At 44.0% G+C, this 13,288-nt stretch overlaps 1 protein-coding gene across 8 annotated transcripts in view; it reads left to right on the forward strand.

Moving 5' to 3' along the window:
- NRXN3 (neurexin 3) overlaps positions 1-13,288 on the forward strand; it is a 1,402,093-nt gene that overhangs the window by 381,192 nt on the left and 1,007,613 nt on the right. For all 8 annotated transcript variants that reach the window (XM_073349326.1, XM_073349323.1, XM_073349320.1 and 5 more), the window contains one exon: positions 5,982-6,143. In XM_073349326.1, coding sequence (XP_073205427.1) covers positions 5,982-6,143 — 162 coding nt within the window. The remainder of the gene's footprint in view (positions 1-5,981; positions 6,144-13,288) is intronic.

Raw genomic sequence — 13,288 nt, forward strand, 5'->3', positions numbered from 1 at the left:
GTGATGTCTTCATAGTCAGCTAGCCTTAAAATATTAAAAGCTCACTCATGAAATCTAAATGTGTGTATAAATAGATAAGATAAAATTAAATAACATTGCTTTGGAAGCTGGTGAATAGATCAAGTCACTTAGGCCCATCCACTGCATGACAAATGAGGTTTACATTATGGATATAAACTGTTTAGTGTCTTATTGATTGGTAAACACTGTGTAAACAGCTTGCAAACTGAGATTTTAAATCAGTTTACATAAATAGTGTGATCTGTCCATTTGCTTGTTAATGTGAATGTTTACACAAATCCTCATGGTGTTATTCTGGTTTATATAACTTTACTGGCTGAGAAAGCGGCCTTTTTGGAACATTTACACTAGCTAGGATAACAATGTATATGGGATAACCATCCTCTTGCTTCAGGTCATAAACCAGTGAGAGCCTGACATCAGGAAGAATCTTCACCCATTGGTGTGTTAGTGCATAATTGCCCATTATGGGGATTTTACACCTTCTTTTGAAATATCCACTGTTGGAAACAGACTAGAGAGAGATGTCTAATACATTACGGCAATTGCCATGTTTCTACAATATCCAAGATGCCGTGTTTTTACATATTCGACATGTCTGTGTGTAAACTGGAGGATTATATTCAATCAGGCCAAATTCTGTTCTAAATTACATGCGACAGCAGGGTTATCACTGAAGTCAAAATTTGTCTAGTTCTACTATTTCACATGCAGTTATAAATTTAATTTCTTATGCAGTGGATAGGCCTTAATGATCCTGTTTCATTAAAATACTCCCATCGGTCCAGTAGAGGGAGATACAGCAACTGTCTGAGGGCTGTCAGTCTGGAATGGTCTGAATATATTACTTTATTTATTGGTTCCATTTTATTTATTTTTAGATGTTTTCAGAATGGATGCTCTCTGAATATCTTTTTCTGGTTTATAGGCCATTTTAGCTAATGGTACTTTTTATTTTTCTGGGAAATCAGTTTTCAACGTCAAAGAGCAGCCAGAGCAAAATGTATCCTTGCTGCTTGCCAGAGCTGGTTTAGATCTTGAGGAAGTGGTGATGGAGAGGGTTGGCAGTTGGAATTATAAATGGGACTCTCTCTCTTTAAAAAATACCTCTCTAGCTGATATCTTTTATTTTCTGAGTACACAGTTGAATACGAATAACACTAGGTCTTTTTGGCATGGGTTAGAGCAGCAGCATGTTCTCGTCACTGAAGGAAAACAGGTGAGGCAGCACCTGGCATTTTACATTATACTCTATACATCCTGTTTTGTCTGTTCACAACATTATTGTTTGGTCCTGAATTCTGAGAGGATCCTGCTTGATTGCCTAGTAGCTGGGATGGTATAGCAGGGCTGTTTCATTCTTTTTCAAACCACCAAGGAGACCAAACTCTTAAAAAAAACAAAAAACCAAACCAAAAAAACCACAGTGCAGAGGTGATTAAAGGCCCAGTCATGCAAAGTGCTGAGTGCTCTTAATTTCTATTGACTGCACTGGGAATTGAGGACTCCTAGAATCTGTCTGGACTGCAGAATAAACACAATTCAACAACGGAATGATTTATAATTCATTAATATCTGCCATGAGGGATAGAGAGGTATTATCACATTCAAGGTGCAGGGGCTAGAATTGGTTATGGCCGCTATACACCTTCATCATACCATGGTCTTATCCCATAATAAAACAGAGAAGGAGTGCCTTGTGGTAAAAGCATTGGAGTAGGACTTAGGGGATCTGAGTTCTGTTCCTGATTTTGCCACCGATTTCCTGGGCATGTCACCTTCTTTCTCTTTCCTTCAATTTCCGCATCTGTAAAAGACAGCAATAATAATACTTACCCATCACATAGGTGGGTTGTGAGTCTTAATTCACTGATATGTATGAAGTGATTTAAGATCTTCTGATGGAAGGTGATATAAAGGACATAGTATATATTTTTACATGCAATATATCATCTGCTCTCCATCACCTCCAGAGTATATATGTGCACAGAAGAATAGTATAGTATCGGTTTTAGTATAGAGAAGACTGGTGGAAGAGCCTTTGCTGGTTCTGAACCATTCCCATAGTTACAGCCCTGCTAGAGAAAAGGGACACAGAAGAGTTACTCTGGGCCCTTAGATTTTATAAGAAACTCCATTGCCTCCTCATTTTTGACTGAAAATATTTACATTGGGGGGAAATACATTTTCCAGAAAGCAAATAAAGTTATTTTTTTCAAATGAGACTTAGGAAAAATCTAATAATATAATCCACATCTTAAATTATGCCATTTTTAACATAATTTTTTGACCATGTTCCTGGAAATTAGATCAGAATTTCCGACATATGTGGGAGGCTTTGCCCAATACTTTTGGTTGGTCGTTACATGTTTTGTAACTAAGGTATGACAGTATCAAGTCCTTTGTTTTCTTAGATCAAGCAACTAATGCAGTAGTTAATCTCTTCAGAGAGAGGGACAGATCGTGAACTCAGAATTTCCCTTGAGCTAATGTCAATGTAAAACTTTTTATTTATCTTCTTTCTATTATAGTTAACACAGATCTCTGGTTTTGTCTTTTGGGAAATGTGTAGCAGGGACAGGATTGTAGCTATCTTTCACCAGCACTTTCAGAACATGCATGGGGGGAAGTGCAGTCTAGTGGTCAGAATGGAGACTGGGAGTCAGGATTCCTGGGTTTTATCTGCAGCTCTGTCATTGAGTCACTGTGTGACCTTGGGCAAGTCACATTCCCTGTCTCTGCCTCAGTTTCCTCATCTGTAAAATGGAGATAATAATACTGCTCTGTCACACAGGTTGATATGAGGCTTCTTTGATGAAGGTTTCAAAGTAGTTTGAGATCCTTGGACAGAAGGCAATAAGTGCAAAGTATTATTATCATTCATTCTCTAAAACAAATAAAATGGAATTGGGACATAATTACATTGTGTTGCAATTCCATACAATTTCCTCCAAGCAAATCAGTCTCCAAGCAAATCAGCCTCCTAAATCAATCTAGGACTCTAAAAAATGTCCTGGAAGTCAGTAGCAGGAGGCAGGACAGCTCCCATTGTGTACATTTTTGGATCTGTTTTTGCCTGTTTGGATCAGAATGGAGCACTGGATCCTGGGCCATGAAGTCTCCACTGGTTGCACTGTGGCATTAACAACTAAGTTGGCCACACTGCAGAGATTCCACCACAGGGGCCTTGGGTTCCTTGGTTGTAAACACATGTACAGATAACCTACTTGGCTTCCACACGACTCTAGAGGACATTTTAAAACAACCCCAAGGTTCCGTTAAACCAACTGGGTTTTACTGATAACTGTGTGATCTGGTTCCCCTTAGCTTTATTTCATTACCAGTACTTAGTTGGGTAGTGGAGGCCAAGCCTGCAGCCTGAGACCGTTGTAGGATGGGGCCATCTAGTAATGGAGACGCAGTCTTAGAGACAACAAGAGACATGCTAAATGCCGTCAACCTTTTGCCCCTGCCACCTCAAATGTCTGACACAGGCAATTTCTTCATCAGTAAAATGGGTTTAACTCCTGCACCCCAGGTGACCCAGGTGAGCTACAAGTGGACATTGGCAATCCAACCACATGTGTTTTGTATGTCTTTCCTGAGAGTCATGAATTCACCTGTTCTAAAGAAATCTGCAAATAAAGGGACTGGAAGGACAGCCCCAGGGCTTTGGGCTCATCTTCAGCCAACAGCTTCCAGGCACGGGAGATTGTTCCTTGCTTAGGATAATTCCGCAATACTTGAGGGTAGCAGAGCTTAGAGGAGGGGCAGGGAAAGAAGGATGGGGGTGGCTGGGAGGAAATACTTTGTTGGGGTCTCTCTTGAAGGGAGTGGACGGTGTGTGTATCTGTGGGGAGGAAGGGGTTGTTGGTGGGGAATACACCCTGATGGGCTTTTGAAAAGTAAGTATTGCGCAATTTTAAATTTAATCCAGTTCTGGATGAGAGGTGCTAAAATATGTATGGGAGGCAGGGAGAGTAGGCAGTTCCCTTCCTCTTTACAATCTACAAGGCATGGTTTCCCATAGAGTCCTGGTCATATTGTCCTCTCTTTCACTCTGTGTGTGTCAGGCGCCCCACGCCTTTTTTTGAAAGACTAACACTAGACCATTCATGCAATGTGTCATTTTTACTAACCAACTAATGTACTAACACCCTAACGACTCATCTTTGCTTTTAGTTATTTTAATTAACAATCGTTCTGTTCACGATTTTTTAATTTCCTTTCTTCCCCCTTTTCCGCAAAGCACTCAGGCATTGGACACGCTATGGTAAACAAACTACATTGTCTGGTAGATATCATTCTTATTGTCTCTTTTTTTGGGTTTGCCGTGTGTTACCCGCCTTTTCCTCCCTTTACTCCCCTTTTCCCCCCCACCTTTATATTTACTTCCTCTTTTGATTTTCTTTTGATTTCACTGTGAACACTTTTTTTTTCCTCTTTATTTTTTAAAATATTTTCTTTAAGAAAAAACAAAACAACAAAAACAAACACAACTGTTCTGGAAATGGGGTTTGGTAATTTCTTTCGTTGGTTTCTTCACTTCCCTTTTTGTTTTTCACTCTGATGATTTTTTTCTCTCTTTTGCTTTTTAGTTTAGCTTTCTTTCTTTCTCTCTTTTTTTGTTTGTTTTGCTTTTGACTCTCTGAAGGTTTTTAGCTCAGAACCATTGCAGGGCCTCTAGTTTGTGTGGTGAAGGCTCTCTTTTTCTCTCATCCTTTTGTTGTCGCAACGGCTGTTGTAGGCAAATTGGCAAGAGCTGTCCTCTTTCTTCCCACTTCTCCCTATCGCTCTCTCTCTCTCTCTGACTTTCCACCTGCCATGGCCGAAAGGAGCTCAGCCGGTTGTTTGTTTCACTACACATTCTGCATGGCATGTCCACGTCTGGTGACTGTCCCTCTCCTATTGGCCTCTATCTTTTTTCCTCCATATCCCCTTCTAACCACTAACAAACCCTTCTAACCTTTAAACAAAATTCACATCACTTTCACTTCCTCCTTTCCCTCCTCCCACTCCATTCCCCCTTCACCCTCCATGTGTTTTGGGGGTTGGGATTTTTGAGGTCCTTTTTGTTTTGTTTATGATTATCTTGTTTTCTGTTTGGTTTTCATTTTTAATGGTTGCATGCAAGTGTGAAATAGATTTTCTTTCTCTCTCTCTTTCTCTCTTTATTTACGGGCTCCAGATCTTATTGGCATGGGCCTGTCGAAGTGCGGTGTGTGCACGCTTTGCATTTTCTCTCTTTCTCTTCTCTGCTCCTCTCACACTTGCTGGTGTGTGGTTGATTTTATTTTATTAGTTTTTGTTAATTTCTTCCTTTCATATTATTAGTATGGTTATGATTCAGCCAGCGCTTTTAAAATTTAATTTGTTCCTTTCTTTGATTTTGCGGTGGTGGGTGGTAGGCGTGTGTCTCCTTAGGTCCATGGCATGCACATCCATAATGTATTGAAAGTGAGATCCTTTCCCTCCATCCCTCCCCGAATGCATGATTGTCAGTGTGCCGTGAGCAAATAAAAAATAAAATAAAAAAACCAAAAATATTAACTTTGACTTCAGTAGTGTTTTTTACTAATGACTGAATAATAGCTAAGTAACTAACTAACAATAATCATTAATATAAATACTAATTAATCATAAAATCAGCTAAGACAAACAATCTCTTCTGAGGACAGTTCCATTTTCTAGCCTGATTTAGTGGAGAGCCTCTTGACGGATGGAACGCCTGCTTGGCTTGGGAGCACTAAGGTAACAAAACAGGGGTGAATAGAAGCTGGAGTGCTTCTGTCGTGGGCAAAGCAGACCAGAAAATGGAACTTGGCTGCACTAAAAAAACCAAACCTTACCAAAACATTAATAAAAGTGATATAAAACATAGGGGAGGCGACTTGCCCTTCTCAGAACTGTAAGGTCATTGCTGGGAATTTTTTTCTTTGTCCATTATATCCCTTGAACAGGTGACAATATCTGTGGATGGAATCCTCACTACCACGGGCTACACACAAGAGGATTACACCATGCTGGGTTCAGATGACTTCTTCTATGTAGGAGGGAGCCCAAGTACAGCAGATTTACCTGGATCACCGGTCAGCAACAACTTCATGGGCTGCCTCAAAGAGGTAATTTTCTTCTTTGACAACTGCTTTTTGGTTCTTGTTCCCCCCAAATGTTCTTTTTCCTGCCCTTTGTTACACCCTGAATGTCTCTCTGAGGTTCTGAATCTTACCCTGACACTGCAACAGTTCTGTGATCACATACACAGACAAACATGGCTGTCAGCCAGACACAAGGCATTAGCAACAGAACCCTGGATCTTGGGTTCTAAAAACCAGGCCTCTGTTGCTTGAGCTACAGAAAGATTTCCAATAGCTATCTGTGTCACTAAGGCAGTTATTTTCTGTAGGTTGTCAGCCACTTGAGAGCAGTGGTAAACACTTGTGGACATTGGGATAATATTCAGAAAAATAAGGCAAATGGCCTTCCATTGCTAACTAGCATTTTCTGTGGTGAAAAAAGAAAATCACAGTCATCAGAAAATTCAATGTCTTGTTAAGTGACTAGACTTCACACAGGAGTAGGACTAGGAGTCGTAAAAAAAAAAGAGTAAAGTGACAGTAATAAGAAATAAAGACATACAATGTTACAGGTAAAATAGGATGACTGGTGCTTTTGTCACTCTCGTGGTGATCATTAAAAAATCAGCACTTGCCAGCAGTCTTCTACCCATGGGATCTGAACATGTGCAGTTATTTCTCTATGCTTGGAATAGGAATTGCTGCAGTCATTCCAGTACCCTGTGGTAACTGTTGGTATATGTTGACTTTTTAATAGAAAGCATTGTAAAAGGCCTTCCTGCTGATGGTTTCTTGACCCTGTGTATCAATGTGCATGTCACTTTGTTGCAGGCTGTCTGCTAAAAGACATAGATTTTGAACCAACTGCCCTAGACCACTTCTTAGAGAGTTCATAATAAGGATTGCTGGTAACCAGGGTCCTTGTGCTACTGTGCAATGTGAAGTGTTGTGGGCGGATTTCTTGTATTCTTGCTGTAGTATGTCTGATTTTGTTTTCCGCCAGAGGTGCCATTGAGCCCTCTGTCTTTGAACATTACAAGTATCAGCAGATCTGATCAAAGGAGAGGCAGTGGTGGGTTTTCTTGCAGAAATCATGTAACTGGCCATGTTAGGTCACATGCTCTTCTGTAATTGCCTAACAACTCTGCCATCTCACAAAAGGGCCACATGCAGTGTCAGACAGGCTATTCTCAAGAAGTTTTATGTTGTCATAAGCGTGTTGGGCTCTGAATGATGCCCCTCAAGGTGTTGGAACTGCTGTCTGCCTTAATCTTCTCAATCAGGAGATGTGCATTGGTTGTTGGAAAGAGGGATCTGGTCTGGATTAAATCTTATACAGAACATGAAAGTGCCCCAGCTGCACGAGAATGTAATCTGTCTGTGGCAGGCATCACATCTTTGTCTTTACTAGAAAGAGCCTAGGGCCTGATTTTCATAGGTACAGAGCGCCATACCTCCAACTGAAGTCAATGGGAGTTACCATTGCTTAACACCTCTGAACATCAGGATTGTAACTTACTTGTGGGTGCTGTAAAGATAACAGTAATAACAGCAGAAGAGTTCTGTAGTGGGGCGGCTGCTCCACTCCAAGGTAAAAGGGATTGAGACCAGCTGAGGGAGGCTGGTGAGGAGCTGACCACAGGTGTGGCCAGCTCAATTAGGGCCCAGCTGGCCCTGATAAGAGGGCTGGGGGCTACAAGCAGAGAGGAGTCTCTCCAGCCTTGGAGGGAGAAGGCTCTAGCTGCCTGGGAGAAAAGGGTACTTGAAGCAGAGCAGAGCAGAGCAGGGCTGGGGAAAGGCAAGAGGAGCTGGGGAGCTCCAGCCTGGAAACTCCCCAGGCTGAGGCCTTTTTCAAGGCCTAAAGAGGTGCTGGGGCTGCAGAGGTGTAGTCTGGGGATAGGTAAAGGCAGCTGGCCCAAGCCCCTTGCCGATGGTGTGTGGCCATTACAGTCTGCAGTTTGCCCCAGTGAGAGGGGGCTCAATGATGACTGGCATTAGTTACTGAGGCAAGGTAGGTATAGGGGGCGGGGGTTCCCTGGAGAGGGGAAACCGTGTGTGCAGTGGGCAGAACCTCAAGAGAAAAGGGTACTGGAGTTGGGGAGAGAGACAGGGCCTGAGGCAGGTGAGACACCGGCCAGAGGGAGGCGCTCCCAGGCTGGAAAGAGCTAATTCCCAGATGACCAGCAGGAGGTGCCGCACCAGTGAGTCTTCGCTGTGCTACAAGTTCATCTCTGAACTTTCATTCGGGCAGAGAAAGTAATGACAAGAAAATCCCCAGTAACTTTATTAGTATGTATATGGTTATTTGTGTTTTGGTAGTGCACACAATGTGCTTCCCATACACACACATGAAGACAGCACCTGTCTCGTTAAGAAGATGAGCAACCTAATGGGGGTGGAAAAGAAAGGGAAAGCAGACAATCAGTATAGAAATGTTTGTAACTCCCATTCTACTAGGTAGGGTGACCATATTTCCCCTAGGGTGACGGCCGGGACAAGGCTTAAAAAAGGGACTGTCCTGGCCAAAACTGTCCTGCTCACCCTATTACTAGGCAGCGATAGCAGATATGTATGATCAGCCTGGACTTACAGGTTGGGTTGGTTTCGACTTATAGTCTGTTTCGTGGCAACTTGGTCTAATGGTGAACACAGTAATGCCTCTAGCACTCCTGAAGATGTGTGCACACAAGGTATGTCACCCTAACTCTAAGGGCATTTCAATATCTGCTGTGTTCTAAGGAGAACAGGAATCAGCCAGAATACAAACAGTAAAAATTTCTACAGCAGGGCGTTAGAGGGAAAAACTTATTCGGGAACACATGGGAAAAGGGAGTCCTCTATAAAATAAGTAGCTTTACCAGTTAACACCTCTCATATTCCCAGCCAGCCATGTGTCATCATTGGTCCTACTAGGACATACACACACAACTGAAAGTTGTAAGCAGTGCTGTAGCCATGTTGGTCCCAGGGTATTGGAGAGACTTCTGTTGGTGAAAGAGACAAGCTTCTGAGCTACACAGAGCTCTTCAGGTCTGGGAAAGATACTCCAAGTGTCACAGTTAAATACAAGGTGGAATAGATAGTTTAGCATAGTTAGCACATATTCTAAGGGACCACTCAATGTGGAGTGGAGAAGTGTTAATATAGCTTTGAAACTTTACTATGCAGCAGAAAAAAGCTAACTCTAACCCAGCACCCTTTCCCCATTTCCCCTGCCGCACTCCTTGCCCTCGCCCACCACTGACACTCACCATTGTACAGGAAACAGGATGGTGGCCATGCAGGGTGCTCAGCACACATAGAAGGGGAAGAAAACTGGCACGAGGACCCAGGAGGTGGTGTCCAGCTGCAGAGGCAAGGAGCTGGAGCAGCCACCCTCCCTCACCCAGCAGAAGTGGCTCTGTCTCACAGCCTCGCCTCCTCCCGACCCAGCTTGCAGGGAGAGGGGCTGAGCAAGGTGGAAATGTGCCAGGGGTGGGGGAGGTGCAGCGTGATAATTACAGAGCACCCCTACCCCACCCTCCTGGCAGGCTGAGCAGAGCAAGCTCTGGGCTCACAGAAATCAGGGGTGGGGCACTGGCACATGATCCTGCATGACCCCCCCACTCATTGTCTCTGTTTTTGGTGGGGGGGGGCGGGGTAATGCTCTGCCTACCTACCCAAACTATGCCCATGTGTGCGGTTGACCGGTCAGTTTCTAACTCTGGTGTTTGTATCTCTGAGTTTCTATTGTACCTATGTTAAGAAATCTGTTTCACCTTGTATTTAACTATGACACTTGGAGTATCTTTTCCAGACCTGAAGAGCTCTGTGTAGCTCAAAAGCTTGTCTCTCTCACCAATAGAAGTTGGTCCAGTAAAAGATATTACCTCACCCACCATGCCTCTCTACAGTTCTGAAAGTTCTACTTTTCTTCAGCTCCAGTGCTGGTAGATAGGTTTGACAGTAAATGGCAGCTAATGGCTAAAAAGCAGTCTTAAATAATTGCACGGCTCCAGACCAAATGACACAGCAAGCTAAGTGCATCCTAGAAAAACACAGTCTAACACAGACAGCCTGTCTGAAGTTCAGGCTTTCTGAGCTCTGCGTAAAGCAAAATCCAGTTCCTAAGCTTTCCTTCCCACAGGATTCTCCAGAGGCGCTGACTTTCTAGTGTGCCAGGGGGTGCTCGAATCCCTGGCTGTACCCTAGGCTCTACCCCCACTCCACCCCTTCCCCCTAAGCCTCCCCACCCTACCTCTTCCTTTCCCCACTACTTCCCTGCCCCACCTCTTCCCACCCCGTTCTGCCCCCTCTCCCGAGTGTCCCCCCCCTCACTCCTCCTTACCCCCCCCCACCCCAGTACCTCCTGTACACTGCAAAACAGTTGATCCAAGGCGGGTGGCAAGCACTATGGGGGAGGGGGAGAAGCTGATGGGGAGGGGCTGCTGGTGGGTGCTCAGCACCCACCATTTTTTTCCCAAGGAGTACTTAGCACCCATGGAGTCGGTGCCTATGTGATTCTCTGAACCTAAATAACATTGGGTACCACCAAAGTGCTGATGCGGGCGAGTTTGAGTGTTAAGGAACAGGGACATGCCGGTCAGGTCGCAGCAGGCAGTCTACTTTGCCTCCCCACAGGAGTGGGAAGGTGCTCTTTGAGGAGTGGATTGTTCTCTCTCAGTATATCAGGCAATGCTTCCATGGACTGAAAAAGTGGATCAGAGTCAAGTACAAGGCAGTTTTTGATGTGGAACCCTTCACCAAGTTTTGTTTTGTCTTCTTTCCCTTGCCAAGGGAGAGAGAACTGACTGAAGGGCCTGCAGAATGACAGTGAGGGGCTGCAGAGAAGAAAGAACTCTTCTTGCTCTGTCCCCCTTCCCCCACACTGCTGAAAGGGAGGAGCAACAGGCTACAAAAAAGCAAATGTTTCCCCTTTCAGAGAACACAGTGGCTGGGGCAGAGTGCTCCTTTCCCCTGGATAAGTACCTACAATGCAATACCTCTCTGAGGAGCAAGAAATTCCCAGAGATGCAGGGGGGCTACACCATGATAGTTACTGGATCGTAAACACCACCCGTCAGCCCAGCCAGGCTTCATGCTAATCCCTTGTAGGTGTTGCAGCAGAGGTCTCCATCCCGCTCTCCCTGTGCCCTACCATGGGCAGCTTATTGAGAGGCTGAATCTCCCAAGGAAACAAGATGACTTAAATGGGAAGTGGGGGTGAGGCACTCTGCATATGCTCTTAATCTCTAGAGTCAGCTAGGTTGCTTCTGCCATATAGTCTATTTGTGGTTAGAGCATCTCATCCCCGCTTCGGGTCAGATAGCAGATCATGGAGACCATAACGCTGTGTGGGGGTAGAGTGCCTCATTCTCCCTGTCTGTGGCTGGGAAGGGCTTTCACATGGAGCGGTGACTGGTGGTGAGATGAGGGAAGTGCCCACAATGTGGGCAGCAGTAGCAGGGCTGGACCTGAATATGGCCTCTGTGACCCCAGTCCTCAGGTGGGTTGGAAACAGCCCCCAGGGGGAAAGAGAGAGTCTCTGCTGAGGAAACCAGGCTGGGATGTCCATGATTAATGGAGTTAATGTGGCCTTTTTCTTGATTTGGTTAAGACAGAGCATTTCCCATACTCACCATAGCATCTGGGCTTCTCTCATCCCCTTCTCTAATGGCTGCTGTGGCTCTGACTGGAGGAGTCCCATCAGGTTGTCAGCAGTATCTTCTAAATCATTAACCTAAGTGTTGAACTTAAGTTTTTATTTTTCTATTCAGTTTCACAAGAACTTAAAGGCACCCAAATGTCTACTAAACTATTGTTACTGATTTCTATAGACTACCTATCACTGTAGTAGAGCAACTGATACTGGAATGCGGGAGCAGGAGTGCAAAAGAAAAACAACTTCTTAAACTGAAAATAAAAGCAAATATGCAAACAAAGTGTGCATATGCATCAAATATGTAAATTGAGGTGTTGCATTATTTTCATAAAATCAAGTTTTCTGGATTTTCAGCCTTAACAGATATGAGTGAGTCTTCAAGTGGTGTTATCAGAAGGAGAGGGTAGTGACCTTACAGGTCAGTTCAAGGGGGATGTTCCAGACATAAGGAGTTTTGTGAAAAAAGGTACAGAGGCAGATGTGGAAGAACTGGACAAAGCTGGCCGTACTGGCAGAATGGAGGGTGCAATGGGGTTGATGTAATAAGAGATGATGAATAGACAAGTAGGGAGAAGAAGAACTGTGAAGGGCCCTGAAGTTGAGGAAAAGAAGCTTGAACTTCATATGGTGAAAAAAGGAAAGCCATTGGTGGCATTCAAAGAGGTTGGTGATATGGTCAGAGGAGGAAGGGCAAGGAAGAAGATGGAAACAACCATGTTTTGAACAGATTGGAAAGGCATGAGGTGGACATCAGGAAGGCTGGAGGAGGAGAGTGCAATAATCACAATGGGAGATGAAGAGAGCCTGGGTGAGAATTTTAGCCATGGTGGCAAAAAGGAAAGGTTGGCTTTTAAATTTTCTTACTCTAACCTCTTATAACCAGGGAAGGGAAAATAGTGGAAGACTCTGTGGATTCCATTAGGGATCCTTCATGCAGATCTAATTTACTTGGGGGTTTAAGGGGGTGCATATATACTACAGAAACAAATAGTATAGAAAACCGTAAGACAGGATAGCTGGTTGACAATGGAAAACACAATTTCATGAACTCTAACTTTGTTTCCATCAAAATTCTATCAAAAAGCTGAATTTTGGAAAATTTTGATAGAAACAGTCACATTTGGATATGGGTATGATGTTGTGGGGGAAGGGAGAAATACTTTGCAGAGGCAAAAATACTTCCAGGCTGCACTAGTCATACTGTACCTCTTCTGGCTGTGATGGGATGTATCTGTGGAATGTGACTGAGAGAGACTCAAAGGAACTCAGCACACCTCTCTCTGTTATACAGCCACTGGGAGCCAGATTTTTAAGAGGCTGTGCATGTGCTTAGTTTTTGTGTTCATAGCCATGATGCTGCATGCAAATCAGGTCTTTTTGCAGGCACAGGGTCATTTGTGTTAGTGAGGGCAGGGCTTCTGTTTGAGTTGGACTTTTCGGGCAGAGTATGGGTTGAGGAGGAAGAAAAATGAAAGGCTTGGGGACACAGATAGAAAGAGAAGGCCTGAAGACATCGGTATAAAGAGAAGGCTGGGAGTTGGTGGGTGGG

This window comes from Lepidochelys kempii, chromosome 6 (genome assembly GCF_965140265.1).
Source record: "Lepidochelys kempii isolate rLepKem1 chromosome 6, rLepKem1.hap2, whole genome shotgun sequence".
Classification (NCBI taxonomy): domain Eukaryota; kingdom Metazoa; phylum Chordata; order Testudines; family Cheloniidae; genus Lepidochelys; species Lepidochelys kempii.